Source organism: Erpetoichthys calabaricus, chromosome 16 (assembly GCF_900747795.2).
Source record: "Erpetoichthys calabaricus chromosome 16, fErpCal1.3, whole genome shotgun sequence".
Taxonomy (NCBI): domain Eukaryota; kingdom Metazoa; phylum Chordata; class Cladistia; order Polypteriformes; family Polypteridae; genus Erpetoichthys; species Erpetoichthys calabaricus.
In genome coordinates, this window is record NC_041409.2 from 37,479,168 (window position 1) to 37,506,906 (window position 27,739).

Here is a 27,739-nt window from a genome sequence, read left to right on the forward strand (position 1 = left end):
TATGCACGCAGCTGGATTGGATGTAACAAAAATGGTTTCCCTTACAACAGACGGGGCACCAGCAATGACTGGTAAAGATAGAGGACTTGTCACTCATATGAAGGCACTTCAGCCCAACCTTGTTGCTTATCAATGCATCATTCATCAGTCTGCCCTCTGTTCAAAACTTTGTGACGAACTGGCGGAAGTGATGTCAACTCTTGTGAAATTAGTGAATTTTTTACGATGTAATTCGTCTCTGCAGCATCGTCTGTTTCGTTCTTTTCTTGAAGAGATGTCTGCAGAATTTGGAGATTTGCTGCTTCACAATGACGTCAGATGGTTAAGCAAGGGTCGTGTGTTGGAAAGGTTCTGGAATCTCCGTGAAGATGTAGCTGACTTCCTGCAGTCCTTGAATACAAAGAAGCTGCAGAATTTTTAACATTTATTCAAGACAGTGACAAGGTCGCACTACTGGCATTTCTTGTTGATATTATGGGACATATAAATACACTGAATTTGTCACTTCAGGGTGCAGACAAAACCGTTGTCGAATTGCAAGAAAAATGTTGTGCCTTTGAAACAAAACAGCATTTTCATCAATGACATGGAAGGTGGCAAGATGCTGCATTTCCCAAACCTGAAGAGCTACATGACAGCTGATCAACAGGCATGTTTTCAGTTGATTTCCACATTTCTACATCATTTGAAGGTCGAGTTTGATAAACGTTTTAAGGATTTCAAAAAAACTGAAGCCTGTGTTTTTGTTTGTTGCTGATCCTTTCATTGTCCAGCCTGACGGTGAATGGACTCAAACCTGTCACTGTTGCAAATGGAAGCAGTTGATTTGCAAGCTTCTCACGTTTTGAAAGCAAAATTGAACGAAGTCGGCATAACAATTTTTTTGGTCAAAGTTTGTTCCAGATTCTCAGTATCCTGCTGCAAAGAAACTGGCGATTTCCGTGCTCACTATGTTTGGTTCAACATATTCTTGTGAGTGTGCATTCTCCACTATGAACACTATCAAGACGAAACATAGAAGTGTATTTACCGACCAGAACCTCAGGAATGCAGTAAGAATTGCACTGACTGGTTACTCACCGAACTATGCTGCCATTATGAAATCGAAACAACAGTTCCACACTTCACACTGAGTGACAATCATTTATGTACTAACTGTTGTAATTGGTGTGTTAATTGCAAGTAGTCATGTGACTTTTTTGAATTGTTTTCCATGTTTTGTGCATGTCTTGGTCTTCTGTAAAAATTTTATCATTTGCGTTGAATCTATTACTAGCCTCCTACAGACCTACACCTACAGTCCTACAGACCTACACGGTAAACCTGGCTATAGCGGACCCCGATAGTTGGTGGCTAACTGAATGTGGACTGGCATTCAAAAACTTTGAGTACCCCTGGTTTAGGGGAAGGCTACAAAAAGCTCTCTCAGAGGTTTAAACTGTCAGTTTCAACTGTAAGGAATGTTATCAGGAAATGGAAGGCCACAGGCACAGTTGCTGTTAAACCCAGGTCCGGCAGGCCAAGAAAAATACAGGAGCGGCATATGCACAGGATTGTGAGAATGGTTACAGACAACCCACAGATCACCGCCAAAGACCTGCAAGAACATCTTGCTGCAGATGGTGTATCTGTACATCATTCTACAATTCAGCGCAATTTGCACAAAGAACATCTGTATGGCAGGGTGATGAGAAAGAAGCCCTTTCTGCACTCACGCCACAGAGTCGCTTATTGTATGCAAATGCTCATTTAGACAAGCCAGACTCATTTTGGAACAAAGTGCTTTGGACTGATGAGACAAAAATTGAATTATTTGGTCATAACAAAAAGCGCTTTGCAATGGCGGAAGAAGAACACTGCATTCCAAGAAAAACACCTGCTACCTACAGTCAAATTTGGTGGTGGTTCCATCATGCTGTGTGGCTAGTTGAGGGACTGGGGCCCTTGTTAAAGTCGGGGGTTGGATGAATTCAACCCAATATCAACAAATTCTTCAGGATAATGTTCAAGTGTCAGTCACAAAGTTGAAGTTATGCAGGGGCTGGATATACCAACAAGACAATGACCCAAAACACAGTTCTAAATCTACAAAAGGCATTCATGCAGAGGGAGAAGTACAATGTTCTGGAATGGCCGTCACAGTCCCCTGACTTGAATATCATCAAAAATCTATGGGATGATTTGAAGCAGGCTGTCCATGCTCGGCAGCCATCAAATTTAACTGAACTGGAGAGATTTTGTATGGAAGAATGGTCAAAAATACCTCCATCCAGAATCCAGACACTCAAAGGCTATAGGAGGTGTCTAGAGGCTGTTATATTTGCAAAACGAGGCTCAATTAAGTATTGATGTAATATCTCTGTTGGGGTGCCCAAATTTATGCACCTGTCTAATTTTGTTATGATGCATATTGCACCAAGAAAGTGTCAGAGCTAAGAAGCGAAATTACTAGAATAGATGAAGAACAAGCCAGGCGTCCAAGTGAGGCTCTTCATAGGAAAAGGCAGGCTCTGCATTCAGAACTCAACATCTTGACAACTAAAGAAACTGAACAACTCGTTTATAAATCAAGACATCATTACTATGAATACAGAGAGAAAGCTAAGAAGCTTTTAGCTCAAAAAATCCACAAGCAAGAATTTCGAAATGCAATCCCAGTAATCACCAACACGAATGGAGATGAAATCATTGACCATAAAAATATAATGCACACATTTAGAGACTACTATAAAACCTTATATTCTATTGAGTTTAAAGGAGACAACAAACAATCTAATGAATTTCTGGATACATTACAGATACCACAACAGATACTTTTAGTGCTGAGGAACTGGATAAACCTCTGACGCTATCAGAATTACTAGATGCTATAAAGTCACTTCAAGGCGGGAAATCAGCAGGCCCTGATGGCTACCCTGTAGACTTTTATAAGAAATTCTCCACTCAGCTAGCTCCCCTCTTATTGGAAACATTTACAGAAGCTAGAGATAATCAAATTCTACCTCAAACCTTTCGTCAAAGCATTAATCACCATCTTTCCTAAACAAAATAAGGACTTGTTACAATGTGCATCATACAGACCAATTTCACTTCTGAATAATGATGTTAAGATACTCTCAAAAAATAAAGATAGAAGGATGGAGAAAGTGCTGCCTTCAGTAATATCACAGGATCAAACTGGATTTATTAAAGGCCGACACTTATCTTCCAATCTTCGACGCCCGTTTAATGTAATATATTCACCAGCAAAGTCAAACACCCCAGAGATATTATTATCATTGGATGCAGAAAAAGCATTTGATACGATTGAATAGAACTACCTTTTCACTACATTAGAGAAATTTGGGTTTGGCCCGAATATTTGTGCATGGATCAAACTACTGTATACCAATCCAGAAGCTTCAGTTTGTATTAACAACATTTGTTCAGACTACTTTAAACTAGAGCGTGGTACCAGACAAGGATGTCCCTTGTCACCACTTCTGTTTGCAATCGCAATTGAACCAATGGCGGTCCACTGTTGAAATTCTTATCAGATAAAGGGGATTATCAGAGAAGGACTGGAACAGAAAATTTCTCTATATGCAGATGATATGGTTTTATATATATATATATCAGACCCAGAAAACACTTTCCCTGCAATTTTAACAGCAGTTACAGAATTTCAAAAGATCTCTGGTCTCAGAATTAATCTGAATAAAAGTATACTCTTTCCAGTGAATTCTCAAGCATATAATATTAGATTGGACACCCTACCTTTTACCATAGCAGATCAGTTTAAATACCTAGGGGTAAATATCACAAGTAAACATAAAGCTCTTTATCAACAAAATTTCGCCGTCTGTATGGAAAAACTTAAGCAAGACTTGCATAGATGATCAACCCTTCATCTCACTCTAGCTGGAAGAATTAACGTTGTTAAGATGAATATCCTTCCTAAGCTTCTTTTTTTTATTTCAAAACATTCCAATATACATCAATAAATCATCCATCCATCCATTTTCCAACCCGCTGAATCCAAACACAGGGTCACGGGGGTCTGCTGGAGCCAATCCCAGCCAACACAGGGCACAAGGCAGGGAACCAATCCTGGGCAGGGTGTCAATAAATCATTTTTTAAGCAATTAGATTCAACCATAACCTCATTTATTTGGAACTCAAAACATTCATGTATCCGAAGAGCGACCCTATAAAGACCCAAGGCAGAAGGTGGCATAGCTCTACCTAATTTTCAGTTTTATTACTGGGCAGCAAACATACAAGCTACAGTATAAAAACCTGGACACAAATAACTGAATATACACAGGCTTGGTCCGCAATAGAAGTAAAATCCTGCAGTACGTCTTTATATTCCCTGCTCTGCGCCCCAATAAATGCAAGTTATCGCAAATACAGTGGTGTGAAAAACTATTTGCCCCCTTCCTGATTTCTTATTCTTTTGCATGTTTGTCACACAAAATGTTTCTGATCATCAAACACATTTAACCATTAGTCAAATATAACACAAGTAAACACAAAATGCAGTTTGTAAATGGTGTTTTTTATTATTTAGGGAGAAAAAAAAATCCAAACCTACATGGCCCTGTGTGAAAAAGTAATTGCCCCCTGAACCTATTTCAATCAAGAAATCACTTAAATAGGAGCTGCCTGACACAGAGAAGTAGACCAAAAGCACCTCAAAAGCTAGACATCATGCCAAGATCCAAAGAAATTCAGGAACAAATGAGAACAGAAGTAATTGAGATCTATCAGTCTGGTAAAGGTTATAAAGCCATTTCTAAAGCTTTGGGACTCCAGCGAACCACAGTGAGAGCCATTATCCACAAATGGCAAAAACATGGAACAGTGGTGAACCTTCCCAGGAGTGGCCGGCCGACCAAAATTACCCCAAGAGCGCAGAGACGGCTCATCCGAGAGGTCACAAAAGACCCCAGGACAACGTCTAAAGAACTGCAGGCCTCACTTGCCTCAATTAAGGTCAGTGTTCACGACTCCACCATAAGAAAGAGACTGGGCAAAAACGGCCTACATGGCAGATTTCCAAGACGCAAACCACGGTTAAGCAAAAACGAACATTAGGGCTCGTCTCAATTTTGCTAAGAAACATCTCAATGATTGTCAAGACTTTTGGGAAAATACCTTGTGGACTGATGAGTCAAAAGTTGAACTTTTTGGAAGGCAAATGTCCCGTTACATCTGGCATAAAAGGAACACAGCATTTCAGAAAAAGAACATCATACCAACAGTAAAATATGGTGGTGGTAGTGTGATGGTCTGGGGTTGTTTTGCTGCTTCAGGACCTGGAAGGCTTGCTGTGATAGATGGAACCATGAATTCTACTGTCTACCAAAAAATCCTGAAGGAGAATGTCCGGCCATCTGTTCGTCAACTCAAGCTGAAGCGATCTTGGGTGCTGCAACAGGACAATGACCCAAAACACACCAGCAAATCCACCTCTGAATGGCTGAAGAAAAACTAAATGAAGACTTTGGAGTGGCCTAGTCAAAGTCCTGACCTGAATCCAATTGAGATGCTATGGCATGACCTTAAAAAGGCGGTTTATGCTAGAAAACCCTCAAATAAAGCTGAATTACAACAATTTTGCAAAGATGAGTGGGCCAAAATTCCTCCAGAGCGCTGTAAAAGACTCATTGCAAGTTCTTTCTTATGGTGGAGTCGTGAACACTGACCTTAATTGAGGCAAGTGAGGCCTGCAGTTCTTTAGACGTTGTCCTGGGGTCTTTTGTGACCTCTCGGATGAGTCGTCTCTGCGCTCTTGGGGTAATTTTGGTCGGCCGGCCACTCCTGGGAAGGTTCACCACTGTTCCATGTTTTTGCCATTTGTGGATAATGGCTCTCACTGTGGTTCGCTGGAGTCCCAAAGCTTTAGAAATGGCTTTATAACCTTTACCAGACTGATAGATCTCAATTACTTCTGTTCTCATTTGTTCCTGAATTTCTTTGGATCTTGGCATAATGTCTAGCTTTTGAGGTGCTTTTGGTCTACTTCTCTGTGTCAGGCAGCTCCTATTTAAGTGATTTCTTGATTGAAACAGGTGTGGCAGTAATCAGGCCTGGGGGTGGCTACGGAAATTGAACTCAGGTGTGATACACCACAGTTAGGTTATTTTTTAACAAGGGGGCAATTACTTTTTCACACAGGGCCATGTAGGTTTGGATTTTTTCTCTCCCTAAATAATAAAAACCATCATTTAAAAACTGCATTTTGTGTTTACTTGTGTTATATTTGACTAATGGTTAAATGTATTTGATGATCAGAAACATTGTGTGACAAACATGCAAAAGAATAAGAAATCAGGAAGGGGGCAAATAGTTTTTCACACCACTGTATACTAATAACCCAACTGTGCTTCATTCACTCAGAACATGGAACCAATTTAGAAAGCATTTTAAGATGGAAAATCTTTTATCTGTGGCACCTCTGCGGGAGAACCACCCCTTTCAACCCTCGCAAACAGATCTAGTTTTTAATATCTGGAAAAGATTTGGGATTAAATTGCTCCAAGATCTTTATATAGACAATATCTTTGCATCCTTTGAACAATTCCGTTCCAAATTCAACCTTCCAGCTACACACTTCTTTCACGATCTTCAAATTAGAAACTTTGTTAAACAGAACCTGGCTGATTTTCCTCATCTCGTACCCTCCACCATGCTGGAAAAAATACTGCTCAATTTCAAGGACTTAGACACCATTTCTGCAATATATAACATTTTATTAGAGTCCCTTCCTTTCAAAGATCCAAGAGGACAATGGGAAAAAAGATCTCTTAATTAATATATCAGAAAAGGAGTGGAAGGTAGCAATGCAGAGAATTCACTCGAGCTCCATATGCGCAAAACATAGAATTATTCAACTCAAAATTATATATCGAGCTCATCTGTCTCACTTAAAACTGTCCAAAATGTTTCCAGGGCAAGATGCAACCCGCGAACACTGCAACCAAGCTCCTGCCTCACTGGGTCACATGATTTGGGCCTGCACCAAATTAACATCATTTTGGACCAAAATTTTTAAGTGCCTTTTAGACACCCTTGGTGTCACAATCCCTCCTAACCCATTAACAGCTGTGTTTGGTGTTCTTTCAAATGGATTTGAAGTGGAGAAGGACAAGCAAACTGTGATTGCATTCACTACACTTTTGGCAAGCAGACTGATTTTGTTAAATTGGAAGAATCCTAACTGTCCCCTTATAAGTCAGTGGGAAACCGATGTTTTATATTATTTGAAATTGGAAAAAAATCAAATTCTCAGTTAGAGGATATGTACAGAACTTTTTCAAAACCTGGCAGGATCTAATCAATAATATTTTAGAAGAAGAAATAATTATCTTTTTCGTCTCCATTTATCTTTATTGACCTATTAAACTCAACAATTTAGGTAGGTTTACAAGCTTTAAGTATTACTCCTTTGGCCATTCTCTCCTTCTCAGGGGTGGGGTTTGATTTGTTTTCAATCCTATTTTTTGTAAAAATTTATCTATTTGTATGGAATGATTACAATAAAATTAATATAAAAAAACAAAAAAAAAAAACAAATAAAAAACCTCCATCTAGAATCCAGACACTCAAAGGCTATAGTAGGCGCCTAGAGGCTGTTATATTTGTAAAAGGAGGCTCAGCTAAGTATTGATGTAATATCTCTGTTGGGGTGCCCAAATTTATGCACCTGTCTAATTTTGTTATGATGCATATTGCATATTTTCTGTTAATCCAATAAACTTAACGTCACTACTGAAATACTACGGTTTCCATAAGGCATGTCATATTAAAAGGAAGTTGCTACTTTGAAAGCTCAGCCAATGATAAACAAAAATCCAAAGAATTAAGAGGGGTTCCCAAACTTTTTCATATGACTGTACATTTTAACTTAACTAAGAAAACACTTTCAATTTAACACAGAACTCACTGACGACAAAAAAAAAAAAAAAAAAAGTAGACTTCAGGGCCAATGCTAAACAGCAAACAACATTTACTGGGTATGTTAACGTACAAATTTTCTGAATTTGCTTGTGTTACATAATCATCATGTCAGTAGGACAGTTGTCTGCTCACAACATTCAAAACACGTGTAATTTTAACTAAAATATTGTGAAATTAATATTACTAGAAAATGGGAAGGATGCATGAAAGTGAACAGCGTTCAAAATGAGATTCAGCTTTTGATACTTTTAAAAGAACAAAAAACACAAATTGTAACCGGTTTAGGGGGAGTTACTCTAGATTTGTACTAATTTTAACTTTCCCAAAAAATTACTTTTCTGCTTAGATAACAACTGGCAAGTATTTTTTTCCTGTTGATTACATCAGCTTATCTGTTGACAGCCTTAAAACAACAATCAGATTTCCAGATCTGCACTTACATTCTCACATTACTTCATTTGAATGACTATTAATGAGTTGGAGGCAGTTGTGGCCCACTCCCATGACCGCCTGATGTGTGCTCTGACATACTCAGCGACTCCAACCAGCCTGTGACTCAACTCAACATAAACCAAACCAGTTTGATTTTCTCTCAAGTCGTGGGCGGGCTTGTGTGTGTACAAGACTTGATAACAAATGAGAGCCCATCCAGAAGTACAATGTATGTAATACAGCTATGGGGAAGAAGGAATGCAGACGTATTGAACTTTGAAAACAGAGGAGAAGCCCTGCAGTTCGCTGTTGCTCTCTACACGCACCACGACAGAATGATAAAAAGAAAGAATGGGCAGGACTGCGGCTGAACCTGCCGCACTTGTAAACCCACTGTACGGGCATAGGCTCCATCAGGCAGCATGTTATTGGCTGCCAGAAAATGGGGCAAACTCACAATACTTTAGGATCAGTTACATTTTTAGTAGCTTTAATGGTGGAGCTCTGACATCTTAAAATCTTTAAATTAGGAGTAGGATGAAGTGGCACACTAGTAAGTGTTGCTTTACACCAGGGGTCCTCAATCACAGTCCTTACACAGGCACACACAAACCAAGACTAATACATGAATTAACATGAAAAGATTGAGTTGCAAATTTACAAAATTTATTTATTTATTTTTTTAATTTACCTCATTATCCAGAATTTTATATTAGTGTCCCAGAGAAGCATAACATTTGTCAACACAAAGAAACTGAAACATGAAACTTACTTGTAAGATGGTCATTTTATTGCAAGAAATTGAATTATAATAAAATTTAAAATTCATTTTTGTCATTGGTACATTTCAAAAAATAAACTTAAAGACAGTTTCTGAGAAACATTTTGAATTTAAGTAATACATTAAAATTTTAAATTTTATCTCCACTGATTATTGAATTCAATGGTGAAACACAAACACTTAATTGCCTTTCCCAAATAAAGATTGTTACTTCTGTAATTCTATTGTTTTCATAAAGGGGTCACTAACCTCAAATGAGATACCATTTAACTTTCACGCTCCTCCTTAAATAGCTAATCCATCTGCATGTATTTTCTTAAATGCCTGGGCAGCACATATTCTTAAACAATGGACTGCTGTTCAAAGAAGCACATTTTATTAGCAGTAGGACATTTCATTTTAAATATCCCAGTAGCTCATTTCTGTGAGCAGAACACAAACTAAATGCTGAAAGGTTAAACTAAATCCATCACCAAAAGAGCCCACTCCTCTTCTAGAAAGAGTGAAAATATTTTACAGAATGAACACTCAATCTCTCCTATTGTGCAAAAAAAATCATAATCACTGTAAAAATAATGGCATGGAACTGAAGAAATACAAATAAAGGAAAAGAACACCAACAGATCAGATTTGGTAGCCAAACCTTAGTTCCCAAAAGCACAAATGAATTGATTCCTGGGTTTTGGATGAAGACAGAGTCCTAAAATCTTCTCTATTTGTCCATTTTTAATTTAACATCTGCGAAGTAGCAGATGGCTTCTTCTGTAGGAAGTCATTGCAATGGATTTCTCTCTAAAATGAACATAAATGCACAAAAAAAAGAGAAATATAAAGCTGAACATATTGGTCTCTTATCTCGGTAGATTGCCACCTTTGATTGATACAAGATAAACGAAGAGTACACAGCATTGAACATGACAAGTTCATTAGGAACAGTTAGATCTGACATAAAGACAAGTTACTTGATGGGAGTCATCCCAGCAACCTCACTTTTAATATTTGTGTTCCCTTGTTTCTCATACACACAAGGCTCCAAATTCCATAAAACTGGTTTCCAAAAAACGTCCTAAAAAGAACTGATGATCCCGGTGAATACGATGAGCAGTAAATGCATTTTTTTTTTTCCTTTCCAGTTACTGATTGTTTTATTTATTTCTATTTAACTCAAATACACATCTCATGTTCATCTTAAATTATTGAAAAGGTGTAGCCATTAAACAATTAGTGATAACATTATAAAAATCATAATGCCTCTGTGAATGGCAGAGGCTTCTTAAAAACATGAGGAAAAACAAGTGAACATTATGGCAGAATGTGGCTTTTATTTCTTTTCCAATTGTTTTCCTTAATTCATCATAAATTTGATTCTAAGATGGTTTAATGAAGTTTTGTACACTGCAGAGCAATGTTCTTCTTTTAGTACAACAAAGCAGCAATGGTAAATTTAACTTTGTCCTATATTTAAACTTCTACATAGTAGAATTATTACAAAAAAAAAAAATCAAAGACTTTAAATAATCAGTTTATACAACTCTGTGTACAGACTGACTGGCAACTATGAAAACGAAGAGCAGAAAATTGAGATTACAGGCAGCAGATGACATCCTACACAAGCTTTGTCATTTTGTTTCCATAGTGACATCCTAAGGCACATCTTACCCAATCAACAAATAACTAAATGTAGTTTAAAGATTTAAAATAAAAAATGACAAGACGCTTCTGGCTATATTGATTTGCACATCCTGTGTTGTCGTACATCAAACGCAGATTCACTTTCTTCTGCTAGTGAAGGAATCGAATGCTCATTTTCTGCTCAACATCCACCTTTTCCAAGACCTGAAACGTAAATAAATACAACAGTAAGCACACCATATTAAACACTATGAATCAATGCACCATTAGCATAGGCAGGCAGTACGGTGTAGTGGTTAAGGCTTTGGACTTCAAACCCTTGAGTTGTGGGTTCAAATCCCACTACGGACACTGTGCAACCCTGAGTAAAATCACTTCATCTGTCTGTTCCAACTGGAAATGCAACAAAATATACCCAATTGTATTTCCAATGTTGAAAGATTCCAAATAGTATTAGTCAAAAATGCAGTATCATTTGAAAAGACCTCTCTGCATGGTAGTGTTAAGGCAATAAGGAGATTTGAAAAACAATTTTATATTTACACAAACACACCTTGACAAACTCTGGAAATGAAATGGCACTGTCTCCATCTTGGTCTGCTTCCTGAATTGTCCGGTCAGCTATGCTACCCAACTGCTCATCTGAGATGTTCACTCCCACCATCATGCGGAGGACCTGCCAGCAAAAGAAAAAACAGAAAATGTACCTTTTGTTTTTACATGCGTCTGTTGGCCAAAGCAGTGCCCACCATCATATAAAGTTAGTGACTACACTGCATATGATAAAAATGTTCTGTTAGTTTTCAAAATAACTAGTTATCTAAAATGTTATACACTTCAAATTAAAGTGAATCATGTACTTAAATAATTTAATAAGTATATTTACGGCAAACCAGCAACATGTTTGAGCCAACAGACTCCTTAATGCACTGTGTATTAAATAAACTGCTGTGAATCATCCTATATTTAAACACACGTCTATGAGTCACAGAGCTTTGATGAACTGAAGAAAAATCCCAAAAGTAATCCGCAACTCCAACCACAAAAAAAGGATATAAAAAAAAGCAAGCCGCTTCACAGCAAATTTAACAAGCACATTTAAAATGTTTGCTCGTATAGAACCTGCTTATTTTGTTCCCGCTCTTGACAATAGAAATGAAATCAAAACAGTAATTTAATGCAATCCAAAAACAGACTTTTAAAGTCAAAGAAATAAGGACTAAAAAACTTTAATTATGTCTGTGGTTGTTACCCCCCCCCCCCCCCTTTTGGTGAATACAAAAGCACAAACTACAGAAAACTTTACAGGCTTTGTCCTTGATATACTCACAAGATATCTGTATATGACATGCAAAATTAAGGCAGGAGAGATGGCTTCTGGGTAAATTACACTACAGTAGGCCTCTAAAATGGAGTATCCTAGCTTTACTAACAAGGTCAAAGTGTGCCCTGTCTGCACATAACACAGGAGAGGAAGGCTAGTATCTTTGAAAGCTCTCATCTTCTTTTCAACCCTCCCTGCCCAATTCCCAATGAAATAGCTAGCCACCCAGCAGTTCTGCAGTTCTACTCAGTGCATGCATTCAAGTACAATATGGAAAAAGGCCCTTGTGTCAAAATAATCCTAGTTTGAAGTATAGCATACCCATTATAGTAATAAAGCCAGCCTAAAAGCCTTTCATTAACTCCTATAATACTGCAGAATGCCAAGGAGGTGGTGGGCAGCCACCTGGCTGAGATCTACAGGATTGTATCCATGTCTGGCTTTGTTCATTAAAACTGACCATGGACCACCCTAGTGATTTACTTTCTCCTGGGATGTTGCAGTCACTAGTTTTTGTTTTGCTCCCCTTTGTCGTCATCTGGCCAGAGCTCAAGTACCTGTATAGTATTAATGGATATACGCAGTTGGATTCCATTTATGTTCACCAATCTGAAGATGCTCGTTTTACTCTGTTCAAACTAATCTGTAATTTTACACATGTGGACCTCGTAATTTGAAAAATTTGTAATTGGTACTTTATGATGTGCACTACACAACAATAAAATGCACCAAATTAAGTACGCTCTGGAAAACTCCTACAAGAAAACTTCAATAGATTTTGCTTGGAGCCATTTTGTCTAGACTTGGCTTTTACACAAGCCTGTTAATAAAGCATTATTTAATGCATACCGACAACCCATACACAAGCAGTGAATCCCAAATAATAAATGGAGTACTATTCTTTTATTAAATAAGGTAAAAGACTTTAAAACAGTATGATCTATTAAGTGAACCATAATCAACAGGAATTCCACAGATATAATACTTTACACATTTCCAGAATAAAAAAATAATAAAAAAAAAAAAAACACCAGAGAAGCCCTGAACATTTCATGTTTTGCTTTAATAACACAGAGTAAGAAAAAGAAAACGAAAGACTCTTTAGAGAGTGTCTGCCAAAACTGCTGCTCACAGAAATATGTCAAGATCAACAGGGCTTTACTGGATTGTGGTAAGACATTCTAGCAGTCTTTTGTACTTTAAACAAATCTATTACTTTTCTCCATCCTCAATCTGAAATGTGATGTATTGCTAGTTTTGCAACTACACTCCAGCTCCCCTGCAACTCTGCCCAGGATGAAGATGGATGGATGGATGGATATTTCAACAGTGATAAATATACAGTATCTCAGACTACAGTTCTTAACTCAGACAGACAGCAATATTTGATGCTGGTATTTTGAATTTCATTCTACAGCTATTTCAGATTGGAATATATAACCAGATCAAAAATAAATAAATACACATGCTACAAAGTCCAAGTTTTTATTTAAACAAAAGCAACAAAAGAAAAAAACACTAATTTTTTTAGAATCCTACCTGTAGGAGCTCTTCGCGGGATATCTTATCATCTTTGTCCAGATCATACAGTCGGAATGCGACTAAAAAAAAAATGTACATTTTTATTATATATTCATACACACAGACAGGTATAACATTTTCAAATATTAATATGACAATATTAATGATTTTTAGAGAGACTAAAGACACTTCCAACTGTTTGTAATATATCTGCAAGTACTCTGATATGGCATGTTTGTGCCAATATTTAATAACCGCTCTGTTGCTTGTTTAAATCATGGTATTTACAAACAATGAACAATGCTTCAATGAATCTGGATTTATATTGTGAAAAAAAGAACATATTTGAGAATTACTTTTTGAATACTCTAAAAAGGTGTGTTCAATGATAACTAACATCCTACTCGGGCCTTTCTGGTGGTCAAGTGGAAGTGAACACGGGCACCAATGATGTGGTGATGTAAGGCATTGCTCAAAGTGCACATTCAAGGTTTAATTGTTCCATAATCTGCTTTTGCTGTATCAAAATAAAAAAGGCAGAGCGGTTCTTTCTTAGGAGACTGTGTTCCATAATGTCGGTAGTGACATCAGTGACATCCTTCACATCTTCAATAACTCTGATGGTCAGTGCAATTTTCTGCACTGTGGTTTGCTCGACTGGTAATATAACTAAGGTCCACCAGATCAGCAAGTTCAGTTATGGAACACACTCTGGACTCCCTGGAGGTCATAGTAAAAGGAGGGAATTAAAACAAAACTGGGTGCCATTATGTACAATGCTGCACATCCTCTCTGTGACACAAAAGCACAGAGGACTCACAGCCAACAAAATATTCCATAGAAGTGTATCAAGAAACACTACGGGGGCTTCTTTATACCAACATGGGATTAATAAAGTATCTATCTATCTATCTAACAGCAGTAGGCCTACATAATCTCTCACTCTGACTGGGACTCCCAAGTCAGAAATTTTCTTTTTGAAGTTTTCTTCCATTTATTTATTTATTTTTTTACACCACCTAATCAAAGCACCATGATGTCCCTACATTGATGGATTAAAGGCCAGAAGTCCACGTGACCGTCATCATCAAGTCCTTCCATGAGAACCCTGAATACAATAAGGAATGATCATTTATGTTAGGTAGAATGTCTAGAGGGGGCTGGGCGGTCTCGTGGCCTCGGAACCCCTGCAGATTTTATTTTCTCTCCAGCCGTCTGGAGTTTTTTTTGTTTTTTCTGTCCTCCCTGGCCATCGGATCTTACTTTTATTCTATGTTAATTAGTGTTCTCTTATTTTAATTCTTATGTGTCTTTTTGTTTTCTCTTTCTTCCTCATGTAAGGCACTTTGAGCTACATTATTTGTATGAAAATGTGCTATATAAATAAATGTTGTTGTTTAGTTATTCTGGTGTGTGTTCAGACTATAGTATGTCTGTGTGTATTGCGACGGATGGCCGATATATTAAAAGGACTTGGAGAGCAAATGTGCACAGGTCACTGCCTCCCCCGAAGTGCTAGATGGCAATCCCCCTGGGCTGCAGCGGCACCTCAGATTCCTGAAGGACTTCATGGGAATTTGCTGCAGCCCTGTTGGGTTCTGTGGATGCCGCCATTGAGAGCTGTGGAGGTTGCAGAGCCCTGCTACACTGGGCTTTCACAACACCTAGCAGTAATTCCAGATCGGGCTAACGAGCCACCCCCAGCAGCAGCATAAAAGGAGCCGCCTCACTTCACATGGAGAGCCAGAGCAGGGAGGAAGAGGACGAAGTTTGCCAGAGGAGTGAAGGTGGAAGAGAGAGAGTCAAGGAAGAAGAGAAAAGGAAAGAAAGTCCTGTGGGCTCTATATTATACTGTGCTGCTTGTGGGGACGGGTTGGGGAAGCGTTCCCACTGTAAGTAAAATGTGTGCTGTGCAACTCTTGTGCCTGGGTCTGGTGTGTTTGGGGGCAGCTGGAGTGCCCTGGTGTTCACAGTATTTATTTATCTATTTATTTAAAGACCTTCTATAAAAAAAGCTAATGTTCCCCTAGGGTACAAATGAAGTTTTGTCTAGTCTAACATTCTGAATATAGCATCCAAAAATATTAACTGCCCCAGCACCGTGTACCTTTTTACACTTACATTATTCATATCAATAACTATTGTCACACACGTGCGAGTAGGAGGCAGCTAAAGGGTCTGAGTAAGTGTAATAAAACATCCGACTAGGGGCCGTCAGAGTGCGTTGATCGTCTTTCTCAGTTCCCTACAGACCTTTCCCAGGAAATCCTGCAAGGTTCCGGCGCCTCAGAAGACGTCACTCCCGAAGCCGGCCCCTTTGCTGACGTCACTCCCGAAGCCGGCCATTTTGATGACATCAGTTCCTCTCCTCTGGGTGGGGGAGGGAGATGTGTGTTTGGGGGTCAGGAAGGACTCAGTACAGGCTCTGCTCCTTAAATACAACACCGGGCTTATAACTTACCAAATGGAGAGTGTGAAAGGGACACAGGCGTAGGCTGGTTTCTGGGGATGAAACAAAAAGAGCTTATTATGCTCTCTCGGAGGAGAGAACTGAGCCGCCCATTGGGGCCGAGGTCCCAGATAAATATGGACTATCCCCAGTCCAGCAGGCAAAACTATTAAACTGGGAACTTGATCCAGAGAGATCAATCCAGGAGCAGGCTATGAACCTCTGGGAGCAGGTGGCTGTATGGCTAAGGCCATTTGAATTAACCACCTGCCAAACATTACAGCAGGTAGCCTGCTTTATATTCTTAAAAAGCCTCCCTAAAAACTTTGCCCAGCCAGACTGGGGAGACTTTCATTCTATGGAAGAGCTTATACATCTCATGAAATCACCTGAGAGTCTCAAAATCTGGGAGAGCAGAACAATCCTCTAGTGTATTTCCCAGAGATTACGTCCTACAGAATAAGTCTCTTCCACATAAATCGGAGCCTGTTTCCGAGTTCCCGGGCCGCCAGGCGTACGACCTACCCGGGAACGAGGCGGGATGTAGGTGGAGGGGGGGGTGGGGGGGGGGGGGGGGGAGACGGTTTGTGTGCTCTTGCCAACCCCCTGACATTTTCGAATATGGGATCAGTAGTCATTAATTGCTATAAAATCAATGCCCTGTTTGATTCTGGCAGCAACATTTTCATTGTTGATTGCCGATATGTTTTACCGTGACAAAGAATTAAAAATAAGACCAGTATTAAATGTATTCACGGAGACACCCGGATGTACAACACCGCCCTATGTTTCGGGATTCAGGGAGGATCTCTAAAAAAATTTCCCATGGCGGTTCATCCTAATCCTCCCTTTCCAGCGATTCTGGGGCGGGACTGGTCAGAAAATAAATGCAGTAAACTATTGACTACTCCCGATAAAAAAAACTTAGGCCTCGTTATAGATGGGGATAACTCGTCTCAAGCTGTCTCCATGCCGTGTACACAGCCGGCGGAGAGAGATACGGCAGCCCTTGAGGAGGGCGGGGAGATTCCTGGACTGTCGCAGGCAAATACGTCATCCACCCGCGCCTTGACGAGCCGGGAGGAATCCCCTCCCCTTGAGGTCAGACCAGATCCTCTCTCCAACATTCACTTTCAATTTAAACAAATACCGGCTTCTTTTAAAAGGGAGCAGTGGAATGATGACTCCCTAAAATTTGCAAAAAATGCAGTAGTCAACGGCCAACACACACACCAGCCCATGCCACATGGACCTCACTTTAATAGAAAATGATCTATTACTGTATATCGGGTCGCGGAACATGGGGCGGTGGTTCGGAAACTGTTGTCAATCCCACGAACCTACAGTCGACAGGTTTGTGGTTAGCTCACGCCCACCTCCTTTAGGCTCCGAAAAAACTTTAGAGCAGATTAAGCTCAGATTATATTGGCCGGGAATTAAATGCAAAAACAACAAACCTCCTCGTTCTTGTCCAGAATGTCAATTACAGCAAATTCCTAGGAGGGACCGTGCTCCTCTCGTTCCCCTTCCCTTAATTGATGTCCCCTTTGAACGAATCGGGGTAGATATTGTAGGACCCTTGGAGCCCTCAGCCCGAGGAGAAATATATATTAGTCCTCGTGGATTATGCAACCCGATATCCGGAAGCTGTTCCCTTGCGCTCAGCTACATCTAAAGCAATTGCACAGGAACTAGTATTTGCGTGTGTCAGTATTCCTAAAGAAGTCCTAACGGACCAAGGAACACCTTTTACCTCGCAGACATTCATGGAAACGGCCAAGTTACTGAAAATAAAGCACTTAAAGACCGCGGCATATCACCCTCAAACCGACGGTCTAGTGGAGAGATTTAATCAGACTCTCAAACAGATGCTTCGCAAGGTGGTCAGCGGGGAATGGGAGGAATTGGGATCAACTCCTCCGCCACGTTCTCTTTGCCTATCGGGAAGTCCCATAAGCCTCTACGGGGTTCTCACTTTTTGAATTATTATATGGGCGACAACCCTGGGGTATACTGGATATTTTGAAAGAAGGTTGGGAAGGAGAGGCTCTTCCCTCTACAAATATTTTGGAATATACAGTAATCCCTCGCGATATATGGCGCTTCGCCTATCGCGGCTTCACTCTATCGTGGATTTTATATGTAAGCATATTTAAATATATATCGCAGATTTTTTGCTGGTTCGCGGATTTCTGCGGACAATGGGTCTTTTAATTTCTGGTACATGCTTCCTCAGTTGGTTTGCCCAGTTGATTTCATACAAGGGACGCTATTGGCAGATGGCTGAGAAGCTACCCAACCAGAGCGCATATTACGTATTAAATAAAACTCCTCAAATATATTGTAAGCACGGGGGCTGTTCGCACCCCTAGAGGATATGACCGCTCCTCAATAAACGCTGAAAGATTACCTTCACATTGCTCTCTTTCTTGCTGGGCTTGCAAATGGCTGATTTGTCAAGCGATATGCTTCCTGCACTGTGCTTCGCATACTTAAAAGATCAAACAGCACATGTTGATTTTTGATTGTTTGCTTTCTCGCTCTGACATTCTCTGAGGGGGTGTGAGCAGGGGGGATGTTCGCACACCTAGATGATACGGATGCTCGTCTAAAAATGCTTTCACGTTGCTCCCTTCTGTGCAGCTGCTTCGTGAAGTGACATGCTGCACGGTGCTTCACATACTTAAAAGCTCGAAGGGCACGTATTGATTTTTGATTGTTTGTTTTTATCTCTCTCTCTTTCTCTGCTCCTGACGGAGGGGGTGTGAGCTGCTGCCTTCAACTGCTTTGTGCCGCGGTGCTTCGCATACTTAAAAGGCAAACAGCCCTATTGATTTTTGACGGTTTGCTTTTTTTTTTTCTCTCTCTCTCTCTCTCTCTGACGCGCACTCCTTTGAAGAGGAAGATATGTTTGCATTCTTTTAATTGTGAGACGGAACTATCATCTCTGTCTTGTCATGGAGCACAGTTTAAACTTTTGAAAAAGAGACAAATGTTTGCTTGCAGTGTTTGAATAAAGTTCCTGTCTCTCTACAACTTCCTGTGTTTCTGTGCAAATCTGTGACCCAAGCATGACAATATAAAAATAGCCATATAAACATATGGTTTCTACTTCGCGGATTTTCACCTTTCGCGGGGGGTTCTGGAACGCAACCCCCGCGATCGAGGAGGGATTACTGTATCGCACAATTACGTGATGGACTTGGGAAAATCCGACCTATTCTAAAAAGTCATATGGAAGAGGCACAAGCAGCACAGGACCGTTATGATCGTGGCACGACACTCCGAGAATTCCATCCAGGGGAATCGGGTCATGGTATTAGTTCCCACCTCCCATTCTAAATTGCTTGCTCATTGGCAAGGCCCTTATGAAATTAAGGAGAGAAAAGGATTGGTCAACTATTTGGTGAAACAACCCAATTGTAGACCAACTGAGGGGTTTTATCATGTGAACTTGCTGAAGCCATGGAAGGAGAGGGAACCAGATCCCTCCTCTGCTCAGCCCTGCTCATTCTTTGCTCACCTAGACACCGTTAATTTCGGCGAGGAATTAACTTCTAGACAAAGATGGGAGCTGGAATCAGCTATCCTGTCCGTCTCAGAGGTGGGGAGTGAAAAACACGGAAGGACCTCTCCGATTGTGCACGACAGTGAATGAACTGGGAGTTATAGTCCGGGAGCGCCCCTATAGACTTCCTGAGGCAAAGAGAGCAGAAGTGGAGCTGGAAATCAAGTGGATGCTGGAATAGGAGTGATAGAGGAAAGTTATAGTCCCTGGTCCAGTCCAATTGTCTTGGTTAGTAAGCCTGACGGCAGTTGGAGGTACTGGCAGATTCCTTTAACGGATTTCACGAAGGTCAAGACAGCATTTAGCACTCCTAGCGGACACTGACAATATCGTGTCCTTCCATTCGGGTTACATGGGGCTCCTGCAACTTTCCAGCGTCCGGTGGACAAAGTGCTCTAACACCATAATGCGTATAGTGCTACCTATCTGGATGACATCGTCATCTATTCCAGCACATGGAAGGAACAGGTACAGCAGGTCACTGCGGTATTTACGGACACTAGGAGAAGCCGGGCTTCATATTAATCCCAAGAAATGTTTCTTTGGATTGAAAGAGGCTAAATATTTGGGCTACCTAGTGGGTCGGGGTACTATTCAAAAATAGATGCCATTGTAAAATGGTCCTATCCGCGAACCAAGAGGCGGGTCCAAGCCTTTCTCGGGTTGGCCGGGTACTACCGTCGGTTCGTACCTCGGTTTTCAGAGAGAGCGGCGCCCTTGACTGATCTAACAAAGAAGAGGGATCCTAATCATGTGGTATGGACTGACAAGGCGGACGCTGCATTCAGTGACTTAAAACAGGCTCTTATTTAGCATCAACATTAAAAGCTCCTAATTTTTCTCTCCCTTTTATTCTCCAGACGGACACCCCGTGTTGAACACCCCGTCATGTACCTGAGCCGGAAACTGTTGGATCGGGAGACCAGGTATGCAGCGGTGGAAAGGGAAGCTCTTGCGATTAAATGGGCGATTAGGCAGTTGAGGTACTACCTCTTGGGCCGGGAGTCCACTCTGGTGACGGATCATGCTCCCTTACAGTGGATGGCCCTTCACAAGGAGTCGATTCCACGGGTCACTAGGTGGTTTCTTGACCTTCAACATTACAAGTTTTTGCTAATTCATTGTAAGGGTTCTCTCCATTCCAACGCTGATGCTCTCTCTCTCGTGCCCACGACCCTCGGTGCAGGACACCCAACCAGATGGGTCTGGGCTGAGATGGGGGGGGGGGGGGGGCCTTGTCATACACGTGCGAGTAGGAGGCAGCTAAAGGGTCCGAGTAAGTGTAATAAAACATCCGACCAGGGGGCGGCGGAGTGTGCGGACTATCTTTCTCAGTTCCCTACAGACCTTTCCCGGGAAATCCTGCAAGGTTCCGGCGCCTCAGAAGACGTCACTTCCGAAGCTGGCCCCTTTGACATCCGTTTCTCTCCAGATCTTTTAAAGCCTCCATCTTGGGCTACTATAGTCCGTTCTGTTTTGGACTGATATGCACATTGTGCTTCCAATTTAAAACCCTTTTGCAGCTGGGGAAAAACAATATATGGGTGGCTGCCCCAAACCTTTATGATGTCTTCGACTCTTAATTGTCACACTATGTTGCTCAACTTTTTTCAATGGCATGTGATAGAATAAGATTACCGTTCCTCTCCGTAGGATAAAAATGCAACTTTAAGAGGCTGGGCTCAGGATAACCCTCACATTTGAAAAACCTTCTGCAGTACCACTAAAATCAGCAGCACAAAGCAAAAGAAGGAGCAATAAATAAATAAACAAGAAAACAGAAAATTCTACTGCCTCTTCAGGCTACTGCCTAATCACTTCTGGGGTAAATGATGTCCTCCTATTTGTTCCCTGTGCCAATTTTGTTCTATTCAAAATGAAGTGGACAGCCCCCTACATTTCCTTCAGAAACTAAATACTATCTGTAAGCAAAGAGGTTGCCCCACTCTGGCGTTCTTTGACACCTGCTAGACTGCCTTCACACACTGGCCACTTCTTTGCCATGCCACCCTTCTTCAAGACACCCCTTTCCACACACCTCTATGGGAAATCTTATGCACTTAAAAGTATATAATGCCTGCTTCATGCAGGACAGCATTAGTTATCCATAGTAGAATATGCCGTACTCTGTTATACAGCCTTACACCACCAAAACATCCCTGGAATTGAAGCTCTGTGTAGAGTTTGATTCGATGGGAAGAGGAACAACCGGTAATGATTAAGTGGAGTTGTTTAATAGAAAGCATTAGGATTGCAATCTGAAACAAAATCATTAACGGAAAGGATGAGTGTGCACGAAGAAGTGGTCAAGAGTCAGTGAATTTAGAATTTAGACTAGATCAAATGAGAAAGCATATGAAGATAAAGCTGGGCAAAAACATAGATGTAACAGATTTACCCAAAAATTACAGGGAGGCCTGTGGTTAGGTACTGTATGTTAATGGTCATTAAGGGTGACTGTTAGCATAGTATGCATACACAATCAATTCTTAAAAGCCAGGAATCTCCTAGGATCAGAACTTGTGTTACAGGTAGGGAGAAAAAAAAAAAAAAAAAAAAAACAATGAATAATTTTCAATTTTAAAAGTAGTTCCAATTGTGGTAATGTATGCTAAATTGTTAATTTAATTGTTATAAAGAACAATGCTAAAACTTTTAAATGTGAATAACAAATGTAAGAAAACAGCATCAGTAAACTTTGTGAGGAATATTTTGTAACCCCGCATCACTGTTAAGCTAAACACAAAAGAAAAAAACGTTGGGACTCTGAAGACCTGCTTTAAGAGGTGAGACAAAGTATTCCTCAAAAGAAGTATTCACCTCCACCAAGAAATGATCAGGTCTAAAAATCAACATTTGCAATATGTAAGACAAAATGTATTTCTAATAATTATTAATTATTCTAGTGCAACATTACTTTAACTGCAGTTGAGAGATGCACCGAGGTCAAAATGAAGAACTCAGCTATGTATTAGATTTCATTGTGTACTTACACAGCAGCTTATTATTTCTGCTATTAAGAGGCTCAGAACTACTGGGGTCTTTGCCCTTCTCATTGTCTTCAATTGGTCGAAAGTGTGCCAAGGTCCTCATGAATGCACGAAAATTGACCTGGTCCTCACTGTCAAAAATAAAGTAATCCATATTAAGACAAGACAGTGAAAAGTTAAATGCATCAGTGATCCAAATTGATACTTCATCAGTAGGACCATTAAATCACCTTTAAGAAAAGTTAACTCAGAAGGATCCATCTGTTCTACCAGATTACATGAAATAAATGCATAAGTAATTAAAAACAAAGGTCAACAAAATACTTAAGACTTCTGCAACACAACACATTTCTTGCTAAATAATCTGACAAAATAAACTGGTCCATGAACCGCTTACCCATCAGAAAAAAAAGCATTGATAATTCGGTCTCCGAGTGGATTAATAGCAAGCTCTGGTATCCTCTGGAAATCTTCACGGCTATAATCAAAAGGAAAGCAAACGCAAGTTATTTTAAATACTACATTATAATGCTACCTTATACACTGGGGGGGGGGGGGGGGGGAGGTTTTGGGGGTGTACAAAATAAAAAAAAAAAAAACGCAAAATTCAAAATTCTGTGAAATTACAATAAATTTTGTTTTTGAAGGAAGAAAAATGAATGTCTTCCAAATATGGATTATAAAAGGCAATCTAAAGAATTAATACTAAACAAACAAGTAAGACAAGTCCAATTTTAACTATTAAACAAACAGCCTAATGCCAAGATTTAAGAATATACTGCAAACAGAAAAAATAATGTTAACCAAGGATTATGACCAGAATATCAGAGTCAAGGAAAAAAGGTCCACCCCAACCTCTTGGCTCTCAGACAAATTTTAAAAAACCACTACAGTGGACATTAACATCTGCGATTGCTAACTGATGATCCTAGACATATTTAAGACAAACTGTGCTGGGGATAGCCAACTGCCAAAGCCCATATCACATTAGACGACTTCCAGCGATTTTCAGTCAGAGCCTTCATTTACATAAAAATGGATGTGTATTAACAAATGAAATGAAGATGACCAGACAAAACATGGAATATCCTGGGTATATACGGTCTGCAATGAAATAAAAGTCAAAGTAAATTTAAGAATCAGTATGTGTTTTTTTTTTTTTTTTAATTTTATTTGCATTTTCCATAGTGTCCCAACTTTTTCTGATTTGGGTTTGTACTAAAACACAAAAACAAACAAACAAACAAACAAAAGGGCCAAGATTGCAGCTGAATGTATAACAGCTATTAGCATTTATACGATTTTCAGTCATATAATTTGGCATGCTGCAGCAACAAAAGATCAGCGACTGCAATCGGCAAACCTGCATACACCACAACATCAAGTCACATATTGTGACATCAGCTTAATTTGGCCAAATTCCAGATTTTATAGGCCGACACTTTAATATATCAATATTTCGGAGTAAAAAAATCCCACAACAGAAAAACTAAAACACCCCAATCTCTACTTGACTGATTCAAATGAAATTTGGGGATGTTATAGAAAGAAAAAAAACCCCAAAAAAATAGCCAAATGGTAGGTTTGTTTTTTTTTTTTTTTTTAATTGTTAATATTTGTTAATAATACCAAGTAAACTTTGCTAAAGTGCTGTGCAGCGCTGAGACACCTGAAGACAAAGAGCAGAAGCAGTTTAGTGACCCATTTGCAGATGAAAGATTAAAAAAAAAAAAAACAGATCCAGTACCAACAGTTTTAGAATGCTAGACATGACACAAGTCACAGGAGCAAAAACAGTCTCCTGAGCACTGTGTGGTTTGCTAAGTATAATGTCTGCTGTGTGGTCACTTTTCAAATGTCAAGGACACCAAAACGGCAGCATACAACACTTGTTCTGTAACATTTTAATGTGGGATGGCCAAAAAAATTATAATGCAACAAATTTTCTTCATCAGCTAAAATGGCACAACTTGTTCAAGTACACAGATGACTCAAAACCCCAACTGATGTGAACTGTTCCACAGCCTGGAGCTCCTTTACTGGCTAAGATGATATTTCAGTCAAAATAAACTGATAGAAAAATTCATGTGATATTAATGGCTACAATACACCCCACTTTCAAATGTCCTTTCTTAGTTGTTTTAATTGATTCGGACTACTACGATTGTTAGTGGGAATACCCAGTAATTTGGAAAAAGTCAAAAAGGTCTAAAATGGACCTAATTTATATGGTTTCTGCTCATTTAAACCCTAAATTTATTCAAAAACACATTCAGAATTTCAATATAAATGAAGTGCAGGAAAAAAAAAACAAACTAAATAAAATGTTGATACTAGGGCTGCGACTAATGATTATTTTGGTAGTCGACTAATCATTCACTTTTTTTCAATTAGTTGATTAGTCACGATTATTTCATGCCTGACTATTTTGAAGCCTGCGACCTGTGGTTGCACATCCTGTTCTGGGCTCCAGTGCATGTCTTACCTCATCTGCTCACGTCTGTCCACCTGTGAATGTCACCCTGATGTCTCTGCATTAACACGATTAAATTAATAATAATCAAATTAAAATAACCAGTGAAACATATGAATTTGAAAATAATCAGATGTTTTTATATTAGTGTGACCATCACAGTGTTAAAAAAAAAAAAAAATACATTAAACAATACAAACTAAAGTGTACGTAGTCTTTAAACAAAAAAAGTGCATTTAACTTAACCAAAAAATACATTGTTAAAACAGAAACCTTTTTCATATTTTAGTAATAAATGACAAAATGTAGACAAACTATATAATGTGTAAAGCCTGAAGTGCAAAGATCAAATAAACACTTTCACAAAAGGTTCAAGGATGATACAATAGCTTCCGTGGCACAGCGGTAGGAATTGTTGACTTGTAATCAAGAGTCCCCCCGGTTCGATCCTGACTGCCTCGTGTATTTACCGTTTTGAGTAGAGAGTTGCTTTTATTGTTAACATTATACAATAAACACATATATTTGATTTGTGTCTGTAACAGCCACTGTAAATATATAATATATAAGTCCTCCTCCTCCTCCTCCCCCCCCCCCCCTTTAATTCTCTCGGTTACAATCACGATACATACTACCGCTTCTCACCACCCCCAGCGATCTGACGCCGTTACTTTTTATCTGAAACTGGAAATAACTGTAGATGTGAGTGGGGTTTTGGGACAGTGAAACTAGAAATTCTCTGATCTGGATGGATAAAAGCTGACACACAAACGCTGGTTAATCTGCCTTCTTCGTATCTCATTGTCCTTTGATTTTTTTAATTCAATTTTATTGAGTGTTCATGCTTATGCTGAATTAGTATGCGCCTTATGGCCTGTGATGTCAAAGCCACACTGACAAAAAAAAAAAACACATTAGGTATATATGATATTTGGAATTATTCATTTAATGACCATATAGTACATTTCGGAAAACAGTGTGGTACAGATGCAATATTATTCATATTCATTCGTGTACCTTCTTGCAGTTGTAATCAATGACCACTTTTTTTTTTTCCCCATTCGACTTTGCCCAGTCTGCACAGGACTCCAGGACATGCAGAGGAAAGAAAGAATGTTCCTCTGCAAGGTGAGCTATGAACACTCTTCTCAGTGGACCCTGTATATGCCTTGCACAGTACATGTGCTTTGATCGCCACCAGGCCAAGCGTGTTCTAACACAAGCAACCGGCCACCTGTGTGCTCCTGCTAGCACTGAATAAGCTCACACCTTCTGGTGTCAGCACGCAGCACCGGCGAAAAAAAAGAAAGACAAATATAGGTGACATTTTGAAGAAATCATTGTATGACCTGAATAGTACCAATCAGAAAACATCATTGCACTAATACAATATTATTTGAAAATGAATAGATCGGGTGTAAATTTGTTACTTGTAAAAGTTAGCTTTTTTCACTTTTATTTTCTCAGTCTCGTTCACACTCTCCCTCCCCTCCTGATCTGACCCTAAATAAATAACAGCGCCAACATAAATTCTCAAGAGACGGCGGCATCACAGCTCCAGGATGCTTGCGTTTCAGATGCTCATGCATCGCGGTAGTGCTGCCGTGAAAAGAAAGCTCCGCTGTACATAATCTGCATTAAACTTTTTTTTTCCTTTGTCGGTGAACTGCTCCCACACTTTAGAAAGTTTCTGTCTCAATTCCCCCCCCACCCCCCATCTCCTTCCTCCTCCTCTATCTGACTCGCCATTGCAACCACGTTTATTTTCCTCTACATTCTTCTCCTCAGACATTCTTTCTTCGTTGGTAGGACTGTGTGCAGTCTTGACAAACAATAACAAACGATACTGCCCCCAGACGTTCATGTAGTGCATTGCAGTTAAAAAACAATAGTTCTTTGTGACTGGAGCCTCTATTGAAGGTTCGGTTTATGACGCATCGACAATAAAAAATCCATGTCGACATTTTTTTTTGTAGTCGACGTCGTCGATTACTCATTGAAGCCCTAGTTGATACCAGTATCGGAATCAGCAGATATGACATTGGAAAGTTCATACTGGTGGATTTCTAGAATGTTGTTTTTGAGTGGTCTGTTTAAACAAAACTTAAAGGCAGGTCTTCTAAGTTTTGTTTACACAAGCATTATGAAAAACAAACCAAGGATGCTAAAAAATGCAAAAGTCTTGAAAAAAAAAAACCCTTTCATCTCCTGCTGGGTGGGTTGGGGGGCACTCTCATTTAGCACTTTTAGACACTGGATGTTCAACCATGGTGTATTAAAAAGGGCCTCTGGGGGTCTTTTTGCTCACTGCTATCAGGCAATTCAGTGTTCCCATCCCATGTATTTATTTACTTGATTGATGGATGGATGGGCTGTATTATTTGTCCTGTGAGTCTGTATCCTTGTTTTTTGTTTCTACTGCTTTATGCATTTCAATTTCCTCATAGGATTAATAAAACTGATCTAATCTAAAACCAAACATAAGTGGGGCTATAGGGTGAAAGTTACTTTTCATCATCAGCAAATGTATTTTGATTCAAATGCATTTGCCATCTTACATTAGCTTAACAAAGACTCTTCCAATAAGGACGTTAGACTTTAAACACTGTTCTTACATTCCAAGCT

At 39.6% G+C, this 27,739-nt stretch overlaps 1 protein-coding gene across 1 annotated transcript in view; it reads right to left on the bottom strand.

Annotated features, from left to right (window-relative positions):
- Positions 1–9,144: 9,144 nt before the first annotated feature.
- The window catches only part of chp1 (calcineurin-like EF-hand protein 1), a 30,081-nt gene continuing 11,486 nt past the window's right edge, over positions 9,145–27,739 (bottom strand). The window contains exons 3-7 of the mRNA XM_028821295.2: positions 23,039–23,119; positions 22,645–22,772; positions 13,653–13,714; positions 11,343–11,465; positions 9,145–10,993 (exon numbers count right to left, since the gene is read on the bottom strand). Coding sequence (XP_028677128.1) covers positions 10,940–10,993; positions 11,343–11,465; positions 13,653–13,714; positions 22,645–22,772; positions 23,039–23,119 — 448 coding nt within the window. The 3' untranslated portion in view covers positions 9,145–10,939. The remainder of the gene's footprint in view (positions 10,994–11,342; positions 11,466–13,652; positions 13,715–22,644; positions 22,773–23,038; positions 23,120–27,739) is intronic.